The sequence below is a fragment of the Dreissena polymorpha genome, chromosome 3 (genome assembly GCF_020536995.1).
Source record: "Dreissena polymorpha isolate Duluth1 chromosome 3, UMN_Dpol_1.0, whole genome shotgun sequence".
NCBI lineage: Eukaryota > Metazoa > Mollusca > Bivalvia > Myida > Dreissenidae > Dreissena > Dreissena polymorpha.
This window is the reverse complement of record NC_068357.1, coordinates 114,192,041-114,215,876: the sequence shown is the minus strand read 5'-3', so window position 1 is coordinate 114,215,876 and position 23,836 is coordinate 114,192,041. Positions and strand designations below refer to the sequence as shown.

Here is a 23,836-nt window from a genome sequence, read left to right as displayed (position 1 = left end):
TACAGAAAAAAAACACAAGAAGCGTGAAAATAAATGAATGCATATAGGTCAGCCGACAACGCTCGAATCTTATTTGATTCTATTATTAAGAGTATCGTGAATCATCGTGCTCATGCTTAATAAATTTGTCTAAGTGGATAAATATTTCTTATTAGATTAATTAAAATAGGTCCTTATCATGCATTTGTTGAAAACACATTAAAAATCTATGACTGACATACCATAATATCGCCGAATATATTTATTTAGTATCTTTCTGATCAAAATGAACTTCAAGTTCACTTAGTTTACGCGATAGCATTTATATAATAACGATTTCTGTAACTGACCGCAAACTGAATTTGATATCTTGCGGGTTGGAATACAATGCATTTAAGTGAGGTAACAATTCCACTGCTGGAAGTTGGAACGACGGCTTGTTTAAAGCTTTAAAAATTTACGTGTTTAACGGTCAATTTCGAAAGCAATTTTAAATATTTTCGTCAAAGCGTATATCAGATTACTGAACAACAATACTTATATTATCTAAAATTTATGAATGCACCGAATGCAATATCGTAGTTATTACCAAATATGAGAACACAGCATTTAAGTACAAGCGCTCTCACTCTTCTAAATATAAAGGGGCACTCACTCTGTATTGATGTCGAGAATTGAGTGTGAAACTGCTCTATCTCTCAAACCTTATCATAAGAGATACAATGATTTCATGCTGAATACGCAGTTAATCCCTTTTGATACCCTATACTTAAAAAAAAGAAAGTCGATGGAATAACAATTTATGTTAATTTGAAATCTGTTTGTAGATTGCACGTTTTCTACTGCGAAAAGTTTCAGGCCTACCAGCGGGAAATTTTATATTCAAATTGATTGGTCGCTTACAAAGGTCATGCTAAGGTGAAAAGATGGCATAAACAGCTGCCCCGAAAAAGTATACGACCAAAACAGTTTTGCCCACCTATCAGCAATACTTTTTGGCGTTTTGAGAGGGAAACAAGAGCCATTCTGTCGACACTCTTTACGTTTGTCTCGTTTGTGTGGCTTAGCGCCGTAATACAGTAATGTTTTTATTATCAGTTTTGTTGTTTTAGATCAGTTTCATATTGTAACATAACAAAACAGATTTTAGAATATAGATAGGTTTACTATTATATTTATATCTAGTATATTTATCTGTTCTTTTTTCAATTAGAGCTAATTGAAAAATAATATCCTACGTACTTATTGCATCAAATTATCATAACGAGCAAATGACTGAGCGGATAACTAATACTAATTAAAAGTGAATCAAATCATCAAAATTATCGTCATCATCATTATTATAATCAAATAAATCAACAACTTCATAATCAAATGACCATGGATAACGCCCTCATTTAATCAATTCTGACTCGGTATTTATCTCGCGTATCGGACGAATTATTCGATAATGTAAAATGCACGTTCTCTACAGGTAAAATGAAGTCTCGCTGAATCACGTGATGTACCAGATGTTGCCGTCGAGAATTACATCTATATTTTATGAGCAAGAAATCTGCCACCAGTATTGTTGATTCTTCGAGTTTTACGAGCAATACCAAATGCGCTGTCCTTTTCGTGTTTAACGCGTTTGTGTGTAGCGTTTCGGTTTGAAACGTGTGGAGGAAATTATTAATATGCATTGTGACTTTCGATGATAATTTCACGGGATAAAATGTGGTTCGAGCGATAACTGTTCTGCAGGTATATACTTATACCTATATTTGTGGCGAAGATTAATCATAACAAGACGCTAGTAATATTGTTTCAAGAGGTGATTGTAGAAATGCAAATATTCAAAATATCAATGTAGATCTATTTCCATATTTTATTATCTTCTTATTTATATATACTTATTAAATAGAAGTATACGTCATAAAGCTGTTTTGTGACTTGAGTTTACTTGAGTTACGTAAACAAATCACCTACGTATCACGTCTTTGTCACGTATTTTAAACTCTAGGTACAGCATTATTATGAATTGTTTAACTTTCAATATTACAACAGAAAAAAATGTAAAAAATGTGCGGAATTCGTTGTCGTATCAGTATATGCTATGCCAAATATCTTAACGTTTGCGGTATTTTTGTAAACTCTGTCTATACAGATATACTGTGTGTAGTAGTTTTTTTTATGGCAGATCAATGTTCCTTTGGAATATGTTAAGAAAATACTAGCATCATCAGTAGCTAAAGTGAGAATCCACTTTTTTATCAAAGGGAGTTAAACAATGAACACGTGTGCAAGAGTTTACTCCATTCAAATATATCAAATGACACCCCCCTGCAGATCATGATAACAAGTGTTCCACATTTTTATTATATGTTTCGTTAAATAAACGTTTATATGAATATTTATATTAATTATTAAATATACAATTCTCATTGAGTTTCGATATTTTTGTTGGCTTTCGAACGAGTATTAGTGGAGGCGATTTTTGAAAAATATTCGTTTGCATTGTATATATATTTTTTTCTTAACAATGTCATCAAAGACGGCATATTAATAGTTTGAATACATGTCTGCATTTAGATAAAATATCACCCACATGCCGCACTATATTGTCTTTGAGTTTCCATGGTAAATAATTCCCCGATCACGAATACAGCCGCTGTTAAAAAATCTTATTAATTGGCAAAAGTTATAATAAACGTAAATGAAATCAGTTCATAATAACAATATTTCCAATCTGGATAGCAAAAGTATGTTATAACTGCTATGTCTGAACATATTTTAAATCGAATAAAAATATACAATAACTTCCAAGTTGATCCACTTAAATGATACATTGCCTAGTCACACATACAGACAACAGACTACTATAAAAACTTGTTGAAACTGTTACATGGCATATTTAACATTATGTTAATTCTTCGTTGTTGGTGTTGTTTTTATCGGTATAAAGGTGTCCATTAATATAAATAGTTTTTGCAAATATTCTGCTGATTTTCACTTTTGGAACTTATTCTTATATTAATTACTTTATGACTAATGATTATTAAACCGCGGTATAACAGAATCAACATTTGCAGCCAAAACAGACAACACTCGCATCTGACCAATGGATCTTTCAAGCCATGGCGTCACAACGACGCGGAATGACGTGCCCGCGTTCCTGAACGAGTTGATCCCTTTTCGATGTCCAAAGTGCGGTAACTCTCGCAGGTTCGCGACCCTCCGGGAGCTGCGACAGCACCTTCAACACGACCATTCGTTCCAAGTAATTTGAAATTATTATTGCTCACAGATTATCGTATTTTTTAATACTTTCCCCTGTAATTTGACTTAAATGTTCTGGTAGGATAATTAATTGTAACTCAAAATAAGTTGCTGGAATTAGAACATGCATCAGAAACATTACGGAATACCGTTAGGACCATCGTGGTTACACATTAAAATCCAGAGGGCGAGAATGCGGGAACGCGATAGTGCGATGGCGACAATACGATGACGACAGTGCGACAATACGATGGCGACAATCCGATAGTACGATGGTGACAATGCGATAGTACGATTTCGAGAACGCGATAGTACAATGACGACAGTGCGACAATACGACGGCGACAGTGCGATAGTACGATGGCGACAATGCGAAAGTCATATCGTACTGTCGCCATCGTATCATCGCATTGTCGCCATCGTACTATCGCATTGACGCCATCGTATTGTCGCAATGTCGTCATCGTATTGTCGCATTGTCGCCACCTTACTATCGCGTTCTCGCATTCTCGCCCTCTGGATTTTAATGTGTAACCACGATGGCCCTAACGTAGAAACATAGTATTTCATTATTCAATTTATTTACGAGTGAATGCCCGCCTTTTTACCAGATGGGATTTGTAAAGCCGCACACTCGTGCGCAGCTTTTCGACACGACCGCGACAGACATCGACAACTGCCTGGAACGTGGACCGGAAATTTGGACGCAGCGCTCACCGTGCTCTGACGCGAAGAAAGTGCTGAATAAACGCAATCTCGACAAGAACGACAATTGGCGGAGAGAACTTCGAGAGTCGTCTCCATTGTTGCAATTGTTCAAGGACGAGTCGGAACACCTCGAACAGGAGGTTCAGCGGGCAAAGATCGAGGAGATCCGAAACAAGGCGTCGTCGATGCATCACCTCTCGTCTTCAATGCTGTTCGACGACTATACAACTAAGCTAGATTCGATACCAATTAATATCGATAATCTAACCGGACATCGCGGTCCAAGTCTGCTGTCATTTTCGCCCAGCTTAAATGTTAACTCGCGGATAGGACGCGGCGGTCCGTCTACTAATATATCTCGTGACGGTATTTCAAAGATGCCCGTCACGATTACCGATATGACGCGGCCCGGCGCGCAGACTGAGGCCTTGTCAAAGTCACATGATTTGCTACAACACATGCAGTCCATCGTCGACGAGAAGTGTCTGCAACAGAGGCGCATCATAGAGGATCTTGTCCGTGGTGAGTTACCAATATTAAAACAGAATATGAGCCTTGCGCAGGGAAAACGGGGCTTAATGAATGTGCGTGGTGTCATCCCAGATAGCCCTTCGCAGAGCGCACCATTTAATCAGGGTCGTCACTTTCCGCTTGTATTATATTGTTGTTTATAAGAAGTCTCTTCTTAGCTTACTGCACAGCCTAATAGGAGATGACACTTTTGTGCACTCAAGAAGCTCCCCAGAGCGAGGCTTATATGTTTGTGTCTTGTTCTGAAAAAACTGGGCATAATGCACGTGCGTAAAGTGTCGTCCCAGATTAGTCTGTGCAGTCCGCACAGGCTAATCAGGGACGACACTTTCCGCTTTTATGACATTTTTCGTTTAAATGAAGTGTAGCCTGTGCAGTCCGCACAGGTTAATCAGGGACGACACTTTCCGCTTTTATGACATTTTTCGTTTAAATGAAGTTTAGCCTGTGCAATCCGCACAGGCTAATCAGGTACGACACTTTCCGCCTAAATTGGAGTTTTGCTAAGAAGAGACTTCATTTAAATTCTGGGACGACATTTTACGCACATGCATTATGCCCAGTTTTCTTAGAACACGACTCATATTATATACATGAGAATGGGATCATCAAATTTACATGGTAAGTTCTTTTGACATAATTTTATGGTACTTATTATGTTATTATGTATGATTTAACCGTTCTCGAAAAGTCATGGTCTTGTACGTTTAACTCGTTGATACATTGGCAAAACCGGTCCTTTTTTTAAAAACATTTCAGTCTTTCTTATGTGTCCGACCATTTTAAGCCCATGTAGTTCCAGTAAACTCTATCCAATGTCGTGAAAGATAAACAAATACATAACGGTTACGAAACTTAAATCTTACGTACATGTGCATGTAGCCATTAAGAACATTGCCCAGTTATAAAACAAATGGAAGAAATGCTGTCAAGGAAAGAAAGCTACAGGCGAAAAAGACATCTAACATAAATAACAAGAAATGTCTCTCCAAAAGATTAACGAACTTTATATTAATATGTTTTTTTATTGGTTAAAGCGATCGACAATAAAATCAAAGCGTTATGACTAATGTCGTTGCTTTTTTTTCTGAATAATTCTCATTAGAATTTCACCAAATTGCATTTAAATGAGTACGAACGTAGTTTAAAATCTTACCATAGACTCAGCTACGAGAATGTTAACGCCGAACGAAGACTGGTATTTGTGGAAACAAGCGTAGAAATAAAACTGCCGTGTGTCACTGTGTTGATCACTCCAGATAAATGTACATGTATTTGGTTCAGCGACTCGAACAGTCATCATGTATGACAGTGTTTGCGCATCAACACAATACATCTGTCATGACGTCTTAAGCATTTTTTAACAAATGTGAACAATCCAGTTATTCATTATGACAAAGTGGCGGGAAATTTCTTCAACATTTTATTGGTTCTTGGTAAAAACATGTGTTAGAAAGAAACGCCAAAGAAAAAAATCAACCGTTTAAACCATTTATGCCTAGCGTCTAGACAAAAAGGCCTTGGCAAACAACAAAGACCCAGATGAGACGCCGCATGATGCGGCGTCTCATCAGAGTCTGCGCTGTTTGCTTAAAGGAATTTCTGTAAGAAATATTCTAAATATAGAAATAAATACACTAGACATCCCTAATTTTGGAAATAAATTGTTCCAATTTAGAAGGATGTGAGAGTCCACTAGGCATAATTGGGTTAATATCCAGTTAGAACATTTTCCATGTACATAATACGCTGCAGAAATGCGGTCAAAGGAAAACGACCTTAAGCAAGCCAACACCGAGAGGGACAGGCTGCAGACAGAGCGAGAGAAACTTCTGACAGAGACGGAGGGTCTCGTTAGACAGGCGGACCAGTACGGCACGGCAATGAGACACGACCTGAACCGCAGGGACGCGTTATTGGAAAACGTGAACCGGGAGTTGATGATGTTGAGACAGCTGTCGGAAAAGGAGATGAAAGCAAAGGCAATAGACTCGAAGGTTTGTATTTAGATGTACATGTATATAAAAACGTGTATATTCTGAAACTGAATACATATTTGAAACATTTTTTTCAATACTCATAAAAAAATTTAGGTTTAGGAATGGGATTTCCACAGGTTGGATTTTTCATCTTTCTTCTAGAAGGCCGAGGAGAGAGTCCGCCAGCTGGAATGGCAGAGGGACCAACTGGTATCCGAGACAGAACGTCTGCTGAGAGAGGCGGACACGGACAGTTCTCGTCTGCGCGAGACTTTGCACGAGAAAGATCGAGAAATAGAGCGCGTAAACGACTCGCTAAGTAAATTAAGGTAATGAAAAAAGTAGGGCGCATTCTGACAAAGGTCGTCTGCATTAAAATCTTTTTGAGGACAGCGCTATTAAACGCGTCAATGGCTTGTTAAATAACACATGCATAAACTCATGTACACATGTCGACGACTACGTGTTATATTCGTTGTCTTGCAAATGAATTTGTAGCAAACACTAGTCTATCATTTCTTCGTAATTAGTCAAAGAATCGTTTTGAAACTATATGCATCCTAAGCGACTACACTACTACTACACTACACTACTACTTCTATAAATCGTCGGGAGCGGTCAGGCAACTAGAAATTAACTATGCTATTTTTTTCCAGTAATACCATTTGTATTTTAATGTTAATAAACATATAAGTTATATTAAATACTAATGTAATGAACAAACGTGTATTGGCAAGAGGAAATAATCTTGTACTGAAGGACAGAGCAAGAGTCGATGCTGGAAAAGACGCTGCAGGTGTACAGGAGCGCCGAGGAGGGCCGTCAAGCCATGAAGATTGCTATGGCAACGAAAGAAGATCAGTTACAGCACGCCATTCAGCAGATCAACGCTTTGACGATCACACAGCAACGACTGGCCGAGCAGGCGCGGATATTGACTGGTTTGTTGGCAAATTATACTTCAGCTATTGATTGGTTTATTTGCATATTATCGTACAGCTATTAACTGCAAATTATAGCTCAGCTATGAACTAGTTTGTTGACAAACTTTAGTTCAGCTATTAACTGGGATGTTGGCAAATTATAGCACAGCTATGAACTGGTTTGTTGACAAATTATAGTACATCTATGAACCGATTTGTTAGCAAATTATAGTACAGCTATTAATTGGTTTGTTTGCAAATTATAGCTCTGCTATTAACTGGTTTGTTGGCAAATTATAGTTAAGCTATTTATTGGTATGTTGGCAAATTATAGTTCAGCTATCAACTGGCGTGTTGGCAAATAATAATACAGCTATTAACTGGATTATTTGCAAATTATAGTTAATGTATGAACTGGTTTGTTGACAAAGTATAGCTTCTGTTATTAACTGGTTTGTTTGCAAATTATAGTTCAGCTATTAAATGGTTTTTAACAAATTATTGTTCATCTATTAACTGGTTTGTTGGGAAATTATAGTTCAGCTATTAACTGGTTTGTTGGCAAATTATGATTCAGCTATTAATTGGTTTGTTGGCAAATTAAAGTTCAGCTATTAACTGGGGTGGTGGCGAATAATTGTTCAGCTATTTACTAGGTTGTTGGAAAATTATAGTTCGGTTATAATTTGTTTTGTGTTGGCAACTTATGGTTCAGTCGCAGATATTAACCTGTTTGCTGGAAAATTATGGTTCAGTTATTGCAAAAATAGTATATGGTAATTAATGATAGCATATTATAAGGAATATGAACTTAATTGTTTAACATTACGATGCTGAGGTGTAATGTGCTGGTTTATTAAAAAATGTTCTTTACGACGAATATTGCTCTATTTTTCACAAATAATATATAATTGAACCAATATGACCTACTTTTCTTGATTCTTTAGTGAATGCCTTTCCATGGTGTATATCTTTAAGTGTCAATATGAAAAATATAGAAACGGGTAACCATTTATCTGCTCAACATACTTTGACCAGTTGCATATTCTGAACAATACCCTGTCTTTAACATGTAATTAAAACGTTCCCAATTAACTTCACTGAATACATACATTAATGATCTTCTTTCTGGGTTCTTGCATGTGCTTAAAGCGTCGTCCCAGATTAGCCTGCGCAAACCGCACAGACTAATCAGAACAACACTTTCTATCTAAACTCGAATTTCGTTTCAAAGAGACCTTTAAATTTTATAAACGGAAAATTCCAATAAAGCGGAAAGTGTCGTCTCTGATATGCCTTTGTGGGTTGCACAGGCTAATCTGGGACGACACTTTACGCACATGCATCACACCAAGTTTTCCAAAGATGCGGGTCATATCAAACAATTATTCAAAACATGTTGCCTTTAGACCAAGCAGACAGCAATACTATCAGCATGCAACGCCTTCTGAAGGAAGCAGACAGCAATACTATCAGCATGCAACGCCTTCTGAAGGAAGCAGACAGCAATACTATCAGCATGCAACGCCTTCTGAAGGAAGCAGACAGCAATACTATCAGCATGCAACGCCTTCTGAAGGAAGCAGACAGCAATACTATCAGCATGCAACGCCTTCTGAAGGTAAAGGTGGATCAAACCGAAGAGTTAATGAAACAACTGGACATGCTCAAAGCAGGTATACTGCATATACAATAGTACTATACATTATATACTTCAGTAATTTACAACAGAAAATTGCGTTTAAAAATAAGTTGATATGACATATGTTTCTTTAGGAAAACAAGTTTACTGAAAGAAGAAGAATTTTGTATATACTACATACATTTACTTACTAGTAACAAATGTACGTTTAGAAGATGTTTATATTATATATGTTACATTTTTAGGAAAACAGCTCTTCTTCGTAACTAACAGTATAAATGACATACTTAAGTAATTTGCTTAATGAAATACAAGAGTTTTGCATACTTAAGTAATTTGCTTAATGAAATACAAGAGTTTTGCATATTTTTATAAAACACGCTAACCGGGTATGTTAATTAAAATCAATCTGGATCCAATCAGAAAAGTAACATTGTATATACAAGAGATTGTTGTTCCCAGTTTATGATCGTATAGTAAAGAAGTCAGATAGCAGCAAAACACAATCTTATGAAATACGGAGATTTAAATAAAATATGTGGTGTGTAATGACACAAGTCATGAGCATAAATGGTATCAAAAGAGCAAATTTATGGGAACATTAGACGTCATGCATGTGCGTAAAGTGTGATACCAGATAAGCCTGTGAAGTCTGCATTTTTTCGTTTTAAGGAAGTCTCTATTAAACGAAAGACCAGCTTAGGCGACAAGTGTCGTCCCCGATAAGCTGCGTGAATTGCACAGGCTAATCCGGGATGGCACGTTACGAACATTCATTACGCTCAGTTGCCCCCCCCCCCCAAAAAAAAAAGGTTAATGTTATCCAACGATGACATACATAAGGAGTCTATGATCAGAAAAGCGACGCCTGGAAGACAGTAGCTGTTCCCTGGAGGACTTGGCGGATACCAACAGATCGGTGGTGGAGAATCTGAAGAGCCTTATGAGCACGAAGGAGCAGGAACTGCGAGCTACTCACACGTAAGAGATCGGTCACAAGAGCTCTAGAACCACTCGATCGAAGCCTCGCTTTGGGAAAACGGACCCAATAGATCTGCGTAAAGTGTCGCCCCAGATCAGCCTGTGCAGTCCGCACAGAATAATCAGGGACGACACTTTCAGCATGCATGGTATGTTTCGTGTTAAAAAAGTCTCTTCTTAGCGAACATCCAGTTAAGGCAGAAAGTGCCGTCCCTGATTTGCCTTTGTGGGCTGCACAGGCTAATCTAAGAAGACACGTTACGGACATGCGTTAAGCCCCATTTTCCCAGAGCGAGCTCTTTTATTGTAAAAAATATGTATGATAATAAATACAAAAGAATTGGACCGAGAAAACAATATGAAGAAGAAATCCAACCTAAGTGCAGTATTTGTAAGATAAATTATTGTTAGAAATCGGCATGTAAAGACGTTTTGATTAACTTTGTGTTTGTTTCATTATATAAACATTTTCAATTACTGTGGTCGGTTTGTTTATTGATATACCGTGCATCATCAACGTATACAGGTAAACGAGTGTTTCCTCTGTTTCTCCACCTTTAATGAACGGCGATTCAATCACACCTGCCCATACATAAATACTGTTACATATGCAATTTGAAGAGTTTTATCAGTCAGTGTCGGGAAATAATTTGAATCAAAATAGTGTTCTTTAAGACTATTTATAAAACATTCTCGTATAGTATTCATTTACTTTACTCATCGATACGAACACGAATTTATCTTAATTTCAGAGAACTGCAAAATCTCAAAACTTTTCTAAGTGAAACGGCAAACAAAGAAAGAGTGGCGCGAGCAAAGCTGGAAACCTTTATCGAGAACCTGATCGATAGAGCGGAAGATGCCGAAGAAGAACTCAAAACTCTGAAGAGTTCATCGAATGTCTCGATAGAACCCAACACCAGCTTAATCACTGAAAACTCTGTAAAAACATTGGGCATCGAGAGCTCAGAAAGACAGGCGTATGTTTTTTTAATTTGTTTTGTGAGATTTTCGATATTAAAAGTAAACCAGAAATGTTGCTCGTGAAATTGCAATTGAGCTTCTAGAAAACAAAATGTATGATAACTTTCAGATAACTCAGATAGTACTGCATGCTCAATTCACCTTACCGTGAATTCCCAATGTTTGTTAAAATCATGGGCACGTTCACTCGTGTAATGGTGTGCAAGTACCACTACACATCTGTACATAAACTATACTTCACATTGATGTGTACAGAAATATATTTGTATAGTTTGATTATGGTCCAAATAAAGTTGTAAGATTGACAGCGGGTATGTTATTAGCTGTGCCAGGCAGATGACCATGTACATACATACATGCATACATACACACGTACATACATACAAAAAAAACTTTAAAATGCAAAAAACCTATATATTTGTATCAATATGTTACTTCAGTATATAAATTAAATTCTTTAGACAAAGTTTAATATAAGTATGTATATAATATGTATCATTATTATATGTTTTATTATTATTATTATTATTATTACTATTATTTTTATTATTATTATTAGTAGTAGTAGTAGTAGTAGTAGTAGTAGCAGCAGTAGCAGCAGCAGTAGCAGTAGTAGTAGAAGTAGTAGTAGTAGAAGCAGCAGCAGCAGCAGCAGCAGCAGCAGTAGTAGTAGTAGTAGTAGTGGTAGTAGTAGTAGTAGTAGTAGTAGTAGTAGTAGTAGTAGTAGTAGTAGTAGTAGTAGTAGTAGTAGTAGTAGTAGTGTTATAGTTATTATTATTCTAATTATTATTATTATTATTATTATTATTATTATTATTATTATTATTATTATTATTATTTAATTATTTATTTTTAGGTTGCCTAGAACTCTCCATCTAAAACGAGACATTTCTGCCAACAATCAAGAGTCATCTATTCATTCAAAAATGCGCGAGCAACATGCCGATTACAAAGTTCCTTCAGATTTACAATCAGAGGCACAGTTTACAACAAGCGCTCAACAAATACCTCTCAACTTTGGAACTAAATATAAAAACTCACTAAATCGACCAAAAATATTGATGCCTGCTCCTGCTGAACGAGAATGGCAGAGGGGCAAAGACAGAAGGGAACATAAATCTCTTTCCAGACAGATTGGAAGAGGTTACAGACCCAACCAAAGTGAAGCTGAAAGCCATGTAAGACCCAACCAAAGTAAAGCTGAAAGCTATGTTAAACCTGATTCGGAATATGCTTGGGAGATGTCGGACAATCATGACGTTGAAGCATCGGATAGCGAAGTAGAGGAGTTGGAAAAACATGAGACAGAAGACATTGAAGTTGACGACTTTGATCAAACTGATGATAAAGCAAAGACAAGAATCGAAAAGAATGTTAGAAGACCAACATCCGTCGGCTTATCTTACAGTGGCATCGACAAAGAACAAAAACGGAAAAAAACTCGGGGCTCTGGTCCAAAGGTCAACACCAGAAGCTCTCGAAACAGATCAAGAGAATGGGAAACAGTGGAGGCGGAAAATAAACCTTTAAAAAGAAGTAGGAAATATACCCATAACAATAACGACAAGCTTGTTAAACATGGCACAAACATGCATCGTAAATCGATTTCAGAGGATATAAGTGTCGAGGATGAAGATGGCTTTATAGGTAATAATACTATTAACTCATTATTATTTATGGGACATTAATGTTTGTTTATTTCGTGAACTGACCGATTAAACATTTTTTTTCCAAAATCAGAAAACCACGATTTTACGTGTCCTTAGTCCTTTGAAAAAACAACAACAAAAATGTAATTCCGACAAACATAAAAAATGTTATAACAATTAAAAATAATATTGATAAAAATGCATTGTGATTTTTTTACACAGTATAGATTGGTATGCAATAGTACTATGTTACATAAGTGCAATATCATTTATTTATCTTATCATTATTTTTCGTAGCTTCAGACCGGAGTGAAAGAGATGAGAGCCCCACGGTTCCCGGACTGAGTTACATCATGGATGAGAACGGGATCATGTGGGATGACGGGGATGACACACTGCCAGACGTTTCGGACTCCGAGCTTGATAGGGTAGGCATTCGGGAACTCTTGCTATGGTAGGAATTGTACGAGCTTGATAGGGTAGGCATTGGGGAACTCTTGATAGGGTAGGCGTGGTTCTAGCTTGATAGGGTAGGCATTGGAATGCCGTTAGTTGATCTTAGACTTATTGTAATGATATCTTTCCCTTCCCTTAAGCGTCGTCTCGGATTAGATTGTTCAGTCCGCACATGCTCATCAGTTACGAAACTCGCGTATATGGATTTTTTGTTTAAAGGAAGTATTTTCTAAACGAAAATCCTGATTAACCTGTGCGGAGTGCACAGATTAATGTGGGAAAACACTTCAAACGTTTGCATTAACCCCAGTTTTCCATGACGAGGATTTAACCAAATGGCTTGAACTTGGACTTTTAGGAGATTTAAATATCCAATAAGATTGATTTACAAAGTATAACAAGTGAATATCCAATAAGATTGATTTACAAAGTATAACAAGTGAATATCCAATAAGATTGATTTACAAAGTATAACAAGTGAATTAAACAATATATTCAAGCCTAATCCCGATGACCATAACCTCGTTTACCTTCCGTTAATAATGTTTTCCATGTCTGTTGTTTACCAGTTGTTTTAAACATTACATTTGATGTGTTTAAATATGTAATGTTGTTTTTCTGAAATCGTTGGGGAATAGAAACATATTGACGAATACAAAACTAAGAATCAAATTTTCATTTCAGTATGTATAATCACATCACAAGCGGTTCAGGAAAATAAAAAGGTTTTTATTTAAATGTTTTTTTTTCTTTCACCAGGAAAGTCCTTCTGGAACTGAAGCTATAGCCACGAAGAACACAGTCCCTCGCGTACAGTCCAAACCCGCCATCTCCATTTCAACCGATTTACCATATATGCAACGCCATGGACCATGGCATACTGTTGATGACAAGCGCAATAAGCCCGATACTCAGCACTCAAAGCCGCGAAAAGCAATAAGCAGATCTAGAAGTTCATCCTGCCCCAGGAAGGATGAAATCTCGGAAAGGTCCGTTAAAGTCCACGACCCAGTATCAGACAGCATTAAGAGTTACATATCTTCGGGAACCAAATACGACGAATTACCGACTGTTTCTAGAATTAAAGGCGGAAAGATGCTTGAAACGGAGATGAAACACAGGAATAATTCGGTCCAAAAGCTCAAGCGAAATAATAGCTTTTTCAGACCAATTAGACGGCCTTCGGTAGAAAATATTTCAGACAAAGAGGTTTCTTCGGGCGCGAAAGAAGTGTTTATGTACACTAGAAAATCTCCTGCAGTAAAGCCAAATTACCCGTTTGATTCTTCATTGCCTTCCGACATGAATTCAGCGATATCCAAAACCATAACTGAAGATTCGGTGAGCGAAACTATTCGTCGAATATCCAAGAAGTACGGCAATAAACGTGCAAAGGATAATAAGTATATAAGACCGCGGTCGGTAGACGATAAGATCAAAGACCTTAATGAGAAGTACAAACAAAAGAGAAAAGATATAATAGACGGTAAAGGTGTGTCGCCTATACATCAATCGACCAGCAAAAGTTTGCCGCATTTCCGTACAAGTGACTTTGAAAGCAAAATGACAGTAACTTCATCTCATGGCAGAACATTCTCGCCCAATCGGTCTTATGATAATGTGATCCAAAGTCCAAGTTGGGCGGACCGGTCCGAAGGTCATGCTTCTAGTGTTAACCATGTCCCAGTGAAAGCTATGAACGCATTGCATGAAAGCAGTAAAGCCAGCCAGAGAAGATGGATAGAGTTTGATCGTGAACACACAGAATCAGAAAATGGAAAACCGACTATTAAAAAAATCGTTGAAGATCCATTGACGAAATCAGATATTTCTCCTGTACACACTTTACCTAAAAGGTCTAGTAAGCCAGAAGCTGTTCATAAAAAGGCAACGCAAAAGTCTACGGTACCAATTGAGCAGGATTGCGTGGCTTCTGTATCCAAATGGGATCCATTCAGCATACATGCCGAACAAAACAAAACCGGGTCACCTTTGGTTGGGACTGTTGCACACGAATCAGTCCAAGCAAATAAACACGAACACCTGTTTACTGACGAAGTCGATAATACAGAGCCATGTAAAAGTATTGCAAATAGTAAAGCACTCGACTATCCAAAAGACGATGGCTATAGACTACTAAGCGATGACAATAGTGTCGCGGAAGATATTTCGGAAAGTAATATATTGGACCTTTCATTTATGAAGGTGCTTAACGAAAACATTGACTTAACACTGAAACAACCAATGTCGGGTGACAATAAATCAGAAGTCGAGTCATATACAAACTTAGAAAGCAAATTTGTAAATGAACAACCGCCGATAGGCAAAAATTTTGAAGTTCAAAAACTCCCTCTGTTTGAAGACGTTGGTAATTCAATAAGAGAGGCTTTTTCGTCTGCTTTCGCGGAAGAAATGGAAGACCCATTTTCGGATAAAATGAGGTCAGTAGGTAATACGGTTTTGGGCCACCAGGGGCCGTTGACTGACGACGATTTCGATCTTGACACTGACACAGATTCAGTGCCGAAGGACTGGGGCAAGAGGAACAACCGAAACACAATGTCTTCGGCTTCTTCACAAGGTTAAATGTAGTGAGATCTTCGGTGATGGAAAACGTAATAACCAAAATGGGCATTAGGCATTTTAGTTTTATCATTTCATGTTGGTATTCCTGAATTGCCCTTAGAAACAATCCAACAATTTTACCGTATAGCATATCCTATTGATGTAGAACTTGCATGTTTTTAACCGCTTGGAATGTATGTTGTTTATCTGTCTATTTACTTTTGTATTTATTTATTTATATTGGGTCATTTGAAAACAGAAATTGGTGTAGCTTTGTGTTTGTGATTCGTTGGTTCTTTCGTTGAAACATTTAAACTATTTTTTAACATTTAATATATTAAATATATTCAAGCTTTTGGTACATGGTTCCATTTAAAAACTGACCCCCATACCTCGGTGACGGAAAACACTAAGATTTATATTTTAACCCCGCGCTGGGAAAACAGGGCTTAATGCACGTGCATAAAGTGTATTCAAAGATATTCCTGTCTAATCCGCACATGCTTATGAGGGACAACGCTTTCCGCTTTAATGGTAGTTTCCTTTTCACAGAAGTCTCTTCTTGGCGAAAATCCAGTTTAGGCGTGAATTTTCTTCCCCTGATTAGCTTGTGCAGACTGCATAGGTTAATATGGGACTACGCTTTGCGCACTTAAGCCCTGTCTTCCCAGGGCACGTATCATTTGTGTTATTGATGGCAATAGTTTCCTCATAATGATGGTGGACACTGCGTAACAAATTATTTATTGGGCCACACAAAAACGAATCATTCAACTGTATACTACTTAGAACAAAATACGGTGTATAATATTACATTACATTTTATGGGAATTTATTGGTAAAGAGAAATATGCTTTCTATATTCACATAAATTGCCTTTGAATTGGAAAAAAACGTCTATACACGTTATAATAACCCGGCAAAGCGAGTACAATACTATGAATTTTCCGGAAATATAACATTCTTTTGTCTCTCGAAAAGATAAATAAGACATGATTTCTGATGCTTAGCACTCCTGCGCGCTCTTACCATATTTTGAAAGTGCTTCCAACAATATATTGAACTTCTTTGAAATGTCTATATATACCTATTAGTATCTATTATCTATGATCATGTTTGGCGAAGAATGCCAGCGTGCAATTTTCGCGATATACACATGCGAATGTACCGTATGAGTGAAGAAAAAAGCAGTAAATTTCATGTATCTTTTGAACCTGTTTATTATTAAAAAGTTAACAAAAATAAATGAACACTTATACTAAGGTAATATCTTGTAAATCGCACAAAAAAATAAAACACAGTCAGTAATTGCAAATGAAACTTAAAGGGCGAGAGCACTAGTTCGCACTAACATTTTAGAATGGTATATCAAGTAGGCGAGAATCACTAGCCGCCCTTAGCTTAATCCATTTTACACAAGAAATAATACATTAATATACCCATTGTTTCGGAATGCAAACCACTTACCGAAAGCAGCTGCGCTTCGGCGACGGGCGCTTATCGTCGTCTTCTTGTTCCTGGATACCGCGGCGCTCTCAGTAGAGGCCCGGATGTTAAATATGTACCACCACAAATTTAGTCACATTAATTATGAGTTTTTACCTCTGGGAATTTGTTCCCAGGCGCTTAGTTGCGATACCAACTAAAATAAGATATCTTTGTTTAAAAATCATCCTTACTTTAAACTACGCCAAAATAAGCCCCAATACCCGGTGGAGCGTGGTCTTTAATATTTCGATTGTAATAAGTCAGAACATTTTCAAATCTAAATGTATGCCTCAATATCGCGGTAAATAAACAACTCAGTTGGCGTATACAACTGAATAAATTCAATAATACTTCGTAATTGCAAAAAACACGCGAAATTCTTACACTGCACTAACCCATATTTCGGAATGCAGCCTCGTTTGATATGATGGAAGCAGTTCCGGTGCAGCGGCGGGAGGCGACGCGACGACGGCGGCGGGCGCTCATAAGCATCTTCTCATTCCTGAACGCGGCAGCCCTCTGCGTGGCGGCCCGGGTGTGCCGCGAGTGGCGCCTTGTCGCCAGGAGTCCGCGACTGTGGGTCCGGGTGGCGTTGAGACACGAAAAAGTATCAAATGAGGTTGGTATTTGTGTGAGCTTACGATCTTTCTTAATTTTTAGGATTATTATTAACGCTTATAATAATAGCTTATAATAACATACTGTTAACAGAGCGAATTGCGGCATGTGTATAATTTTCTGTTGTGAAAAGTTTGCTGTTAAATATGTAAGTGACAACAAAAACAAATGGACGCGGCCATACGAGTGATACCTATAGCTATCTTAACTCAATGAAATAAATAAATGTCGAGCTCAAACGACTTCTTATTATGTTCATCCTACTAATATATGAGCTCCGCCACAGGTCTTTTTTAATAAATGGAGTTCTATATTATAAGCAAGGGTCGCGAATGTTACTGAAAAAAGAACATGCGTCAGTTTGATAATTTCAGTTTCTAACTCGTCTCTCAAAGCGATGTAGCCAGCTGAAGGTCCTGATATTGGAGGGTAACCTGTTTTATCAATTTTTGTACACGTGCATTGTTTACACGAATACATATATAAAATAAGAAGATTTATGCGGTCAAAGAGGAAACTATAAATATTAAGTGACTTACGCATAATGACAATTTCTGATCCAATATCTTCAAACACAAAATTTACGATTATAAATGCATAATTGGCTCTTACGTGTCTATGTTTCCCCATCTTCAGATTTATTGCCACGGAACCGACGGACGGACGAATCTATTGAAGATTATAACGAAAATATTCGGTAATTATTTAAGACTACTGGATACGTATATACTTTGCTAAATACATAGTTATTAAAAGGCTTCTTTTACATATTTACATTAATAATTTCAAACTTACATTTTGGCGTAAAAAACATGAATATATCTATATATCTGTGTTTGTAGTCACTCTCTCGAGTCCGGTATTGAGCAGATTTTCAAGAGAGCTGAGGCGACACTACACACCGTCTCCATAGTAAATTGTGGAACTCTGCTCTCCGCGAAGTAAGTTCTATTGATAAAGTTAAACCATTAAAACTGGGATTTCCTCCTCCTCCTCCTCCTCCTCCTCCTCATCATCATCATCATAATAATCATCACCACCACCACCACCTATGATCATCATCACAATCAAAATGTTATAATTTTCAGGAGTCTCTGGATAGCCAGCTGCTGCTGTCGGATGTTACGTCACGTGACATACCTCAGCGACCATGACGTCATAGGCCAAGAGGTCATGTGGGCTCTGGGGTCGGGCTGTCGAGACTTGCAGACGCTGCGGATACACCCCATCATGCCCTGGTATTAAACATGGTCCTGTAAATCTCAGAAGCATTCTTCTGTCCGCCCATACGCAAACATATATTGTTTCGGGATAATAAAATTAATTTTATCACAAAACACGTCTCTTTTGAGTTATAAAGTTAATAAGTATACTTGTTTCTGCACATGCCTTCATCGGTATTATGATTTATAAAAATAAAGCTATTTTTTATTAAAATGCACCGTATCACAGTTTTGTGTGTGAGAACTTAGTATATTATTTAAAGTTTTCTTTCCCGATCTATACTACTGCCCATACTGCAATTTTAGATATTGCATGAAACAAAATAATAAAATGTCAAACTTGGGGGGATGTGTTTTTGTAAAACAGAAAAACGATATTTCTGTAATACGACTCCAGTTTCGCTTTCAGTGCCAACGTAGAGAGGCTCACGACGCGATGCGTGCAGATGATTGGTCAGTGCCTGTCGGACCTGAAGACCCTGAGCCTCGGCGGCAGACACATAGACCTCAGCAGTCTCGTCTTCATAGGTGAGGAACGAAAACTTGTTGGAAAGAAAGAAAACAGTTTAATTTTACACTCAACCAATGCCACCAAAAGGAATAACTTTTCGGCAATTTGTTCTGCTAAATTAGGGGATTTTGTTCAAGGAGAAACGGAAACGCGAAACACGCAAATTTTCACCGACAAGAGTTTAAAAAAAAAATACTCGCGAATACGAAACCTTTTTTGTTTATGGCATCGTCGTATTTAGCGTGTTTTTTTTTTACAAATTTTGAATTCCCTATTCGTTTTTTTTATTTTACTGATTGAGAAAGTGTGCATGTACTTTATGAGAAGTGTTCAAGTTATTGTGAAATTGTATTGCAGGTTTTTTATTTGCATACGTTTAATCGTGTATTTTTATCTGCTTTAAAATAATTAACAGCAACACGTTGCCAGAAGCTGGAAAATTTTGAGTTACACAACATGGCATTTATCTCGAGCGACCTCGTGGACCAAATGTGTCAAGGTGGTTTGAAGGCTCTAAAGGTGTTTGGTTTCCTAGCAACGCCGGTGGCTCCCGGCGCACTTACGATTCTTCAAGGTTTGTGACCATGGTGTTCAACGGTGTCGCTTCTCAAATAATCCGTGTGATTTTGCGCTGTGCAAAGGCACTTCTTTTATTTGACTTATAAAACAAAAGTATGTATCGATATCCATATATGAAATAATGATAAAACACACTTACATAAAAATAAACGAATATTGTTATCATTAAGAAATTTGTTCATGTATAACATTTAATACGTTTGTGGAGGTAACTACTTGAACCTCATTGAAGCGATTGAATTAAACATTGAAATATGTCGCGACCATGAAGTGTAGTTATACATGAAACGATGCGTCATCAGTGATCCACGCATTCCCAAGTTATTTGGCCTTAAACACAGCTTATATTTGTGATACAGCTTTAGCTAGGTAAATCATTTATAAACAAAGATGTCGTTGCAAATGTTTAAAATATTTTAAATGTGTCATAGAAAAAAAGAAGTATTTGTGTTGTATTTTCTCCATGTAAAGTTTATTTAAAGTATATATAGCTAAATACAATATTCTGCATTAACCTTTTCGACCAATTCAATCAGCAACTGTTTATTAACAAATGACAGGCAACCTAGACATTGAACTATAGTATTATCTTTAATTATTTCTCAATAATTTATATTCACACACTATGCTAACCAATATTAATCTTTGATTTGCGAAAAAAAATTGGGTTCAAGACAACATTACATAGTAGTTCTACTTTTATTACAACATTAATTATTAATTTAACAAATGTTACCTGTCAAGTTCGTGCAACGTCCATCTTGAATAATCCCTTTCCAGTGCAATGCTACCAGTTAAGGTCTATCGTAATTCGTCTGAAACCCGAAGATCACGTGCAAACACCAACAACAGGGGACGCGTCTGCAATCCTTGCGGTTCCTGAATACAGGGAACTTGCAGACGGGTACCAGGTACTCAGCCATTTTCATATAAACATATTGCGTGGATGAACACATGATAGTAAAATGCGCAAGAATTTCCATATAAAAGACCGGGAAGAGGACAATTACAACGAGCGAGGCATGGTATAGGGGAGATAACCCTGGGTTATGGTTAGGTTAGGGTTAGGGTCGGGTTAGGGTTAAGGTATGGGTTAAGGCTAACCCTAACCCAAACCCTTACCCTAACCCTTACCCTAACCCTCTAACCCCCCCCCCCCCCCGCCCCCCATTCGCATTACAATACCATGCCTCGCTCGTTGTCGTTGTCCGCTTCCTTAAAAGACCGCGTTGATTAACGGGTGATAGTAAAGTACGCACGCATTCTCATATCGGAAGACTTCGTGAATGAACACGTGATAGTATATAACGCACGCAAATTTAAATCAACATACCGCGTGGATTAAATTTTGATAGAAAAGTAAGCACGCATTTTCATATCAAACGACTGCATGGATGAACAACTGTTAGTATAAAATGCACGCATTTTCATATCACAAGACTGCATGAATTAATACGTAATAAGAAACTCGCGCTTTCTTGTTTTTTTTACCTCAAATTATTTCATATACCTTTATCATATAAATATATACACTGTAATAATGTTCCATTTACAGGAACTCAAATGCAGCGCCGCTCTCCGCCAGATCCTGACACTTCAAGTCGCCAAACCGGAAGTTCCGGAACAACGCGAGGAGCAACCGGTAGAACCGGAACCGCCTAAGTCCTTCTTCCAGCGCTTATTTAATTAATATCTAGCTTTCAGGGGTGGGGTGATCGAGCGAAGCGCGGAAAAAAACAGCTCCGAAGCAACCAGTATTTCAGCGTTTGTTGCCATCTAACTGACATGTTGGTGGCTGTCTAAGTCAAATCACTCTGACGGTTAACGTGAATCCAATGTTCCTGTTACATATATTGGACCTATGTCGCTTTTTTCGTGATTTCCCATGTAAAAAGCAGCATAATATTGTCAACCAGAGCCCTACTAGACGTTATGGTATCTCTCTTTATAACAACACTTAACGTGTGTAACAGTGGTACTTACAAAATTGAAAAAAAGCAAAGAATGAGAGACGCAATTAATAAAAAAGACAAGCGAAAGAGAAACAAAGTAAGTGTCCATTCGAACGGCTATTTAACGTCATGAAAATATTAGCTTGCTTGGCTATTATAAACTTTGTGTGAAGTGTTTGTAACGGTGATAAAACTTTAACCGGAAGTTAGCTTGTGATGTTTGCCGAGTATTGAAATACATCGGATTCTTTTGCGTTATTGTGAATAAAATATTAAAGTTTCGCATAGCAATAAATAAGTTAGTTCAAAGCGAACGTTAGGCTTTATAGTATCTTTGTAGGACTTCTGATAGCAGTTAATGATTTCAGTGTGTTGGTTATATGTAGCATGGCAAATAGCGAAAGGAAAATGTAGTACATGTCATTTTTGACAAATCGTAAAAGAAGAGTTAAAAAGACATTTAAAAAGAAATATCCGTGTAGTTTATTGCATTTCTTATTCCGTCAGTTACACATATTATTGCACCAAGTCCGGTCAGTTTAAAATGTGTTCGTCCTGAAATGACCGCCGTCGTTGCGGCGTTCCCCGGCAGCGGCTCTTGCCTTGTGGTTTGTTGTTTTGTTTGTACAGCAACGGCGCATAATATTTGGCAAATCCGTGAAATCTGATCCATAAAGTACAGTGTTAGCCCATTTATGCATAGTGGACTCACACATCCTTCTAAATTGGAACAATTTATTTCCAAAATTAGGGATGTCTAGTATATTGATTTCTATATGTATAATATTTCTTACAGGAATTCCTTTCAGCAAACAGCGCAGACCCTGTTGAGACGCCGCATCATGCGGCGTCTCATCTGGGTCTACGCTGTTTGCCAAGGCCTTTCTTCTAGACACTAGGCATACATGGGTTAAGCACCGTGTTAAGATAAGCCAGCGTAATCGCCCATTTGAGAGCGAGCGATGGTACCTCTTTGCGACTATGAGACACGTCATAATCTATTACCACAATTATCGTCGGCAGCAAGATCGCTACGAACACCACTACTAGGTTGGCTAGGGTCCTTATCACGCCCTGATAACGTGCATTACGCCAGTGGCAGCGTCGCGTACAAGTGACGGTTTGCGGATCGGAGTTCTCTACCGCTTGTCTGTATTAGTAAACACAAGATATAAACGATAGTACATGTAGTTGAAACTTCTAATAAGCGATGGTAGCATACACATAAGTATGACGACAAGAACAGTTAATGATACAGATAAGCTCACTGTTCCCTTTGTCCTGAACAATGTGCACATTTTACAGTTTAATTCTGAAAACGCGTCTCTTTTACATAAAAGAAAAACTCAATGGGCAAACAGCTGACAGCAAATATCAGCCGAATCTATATGCATATGCAGTAATGTTTTCTCATGAGACTTGTATGTACAATGATGGTAACGTCCAACTCTTATAACACTCATCGTCCAAACTGAAACGCTCGCACATACGATCATCCAGTATTTCAACATGGAGCACGCGGACATTGTCACAGAACCCACGTGTCATGATGTCTTTTATACACTGTAAACGGCGCCGTCAACGCGAAGGCGATGTCGGCATTTGCACGACTGCCAATGTTATACGTTGCAAACCTTTGCCGCGCTGAGAACTTGCCAATGTAAATTCACACAATTACGTTACCAGGTATTGCTAAGCAAAAATAGGTATTTCCGGCATCGCTCCAAGATCTGTTGTATTCAGAGAAGTAGCTAAAATACGGTTTCGATTCATGGTCGATCGGTAGACAGGAATACGCTTTTTCTAATTC

General features: G+C 37.6%; 1 protein-coding gene across 1 annotated transcript; it reads left to right on the top strand.

Moving 5' to 3' along the window:
• The first annotated feature begins 1,465 nt into the window (after positions 1 to 1,465).
• On the top strand, positions 1,466 to 22,307 carry LOC127871097 (uncharacterized). The gene is made up of 21 exons (XM_052413776.1): positions 1,466 to 1,722; positions 3,051 to 3,238; positions 3,849 to 4,467; positions 6,232 to 6,473; positions 6,618 to 6,784; positions 7,215 to 7,396; positions 8,788 to 9,054; positions 9,878 to 10,001; positions 10,754 to 10,981; positions 11,842 to 12,632; positions 12,932 to 13,062; positions 13,850 to 15,671; positions 17,557 to 17,762; positions 18,136 to 18,190; positions 18,398 to 18,458; positions 18,604 to 18,702; positions 18,850 to 18,999; positions 19,394 to 19,512; positions 19,911 to 20,069; positions 20,855 to 20,985; positions 21,630 to 22,307. The coding sequence occupies exons 2-21, from the start codon at positions 3,080 to 3,082 to the stop codon at positions 21,762 to 21,764; spliced, it is 5,847 nt and encodes a 1,948-aa protein (XP_052269736.1). The 5' UTR covers positions 1,466 to 1,722; positions 3,051 to 3,079; the 3' UTR covers positions 21,765 to 22,307.
• The last annotated feature ends 1,529 nt before the right edge of the window (positions 22,308 to 23,836 follow it).

Coding starts and splice junctions, on each gene's coding strand:
- LOC127871097 (XM_052413776.1), top strand. CDS start 3,080: ATGGATCTTTCAAGCCATGGCGTCACAACGACGCGGAATGACGTGCCC. Junction 6,474..6,617: donor CAAAGGCAATAGACTCGAAG/GTTTGTATTTAG, acceptor TCTTTCTTCTAG/AAGGCCGAGGAGAGAGTCCG. Junction 13,063..13,849: donor CGGACTCCGAGCTTGATAGG/GTAGGCATTCGG, acceptor TTCTTTCACCAG/GAAAGTCCTTCTGGAACTGA.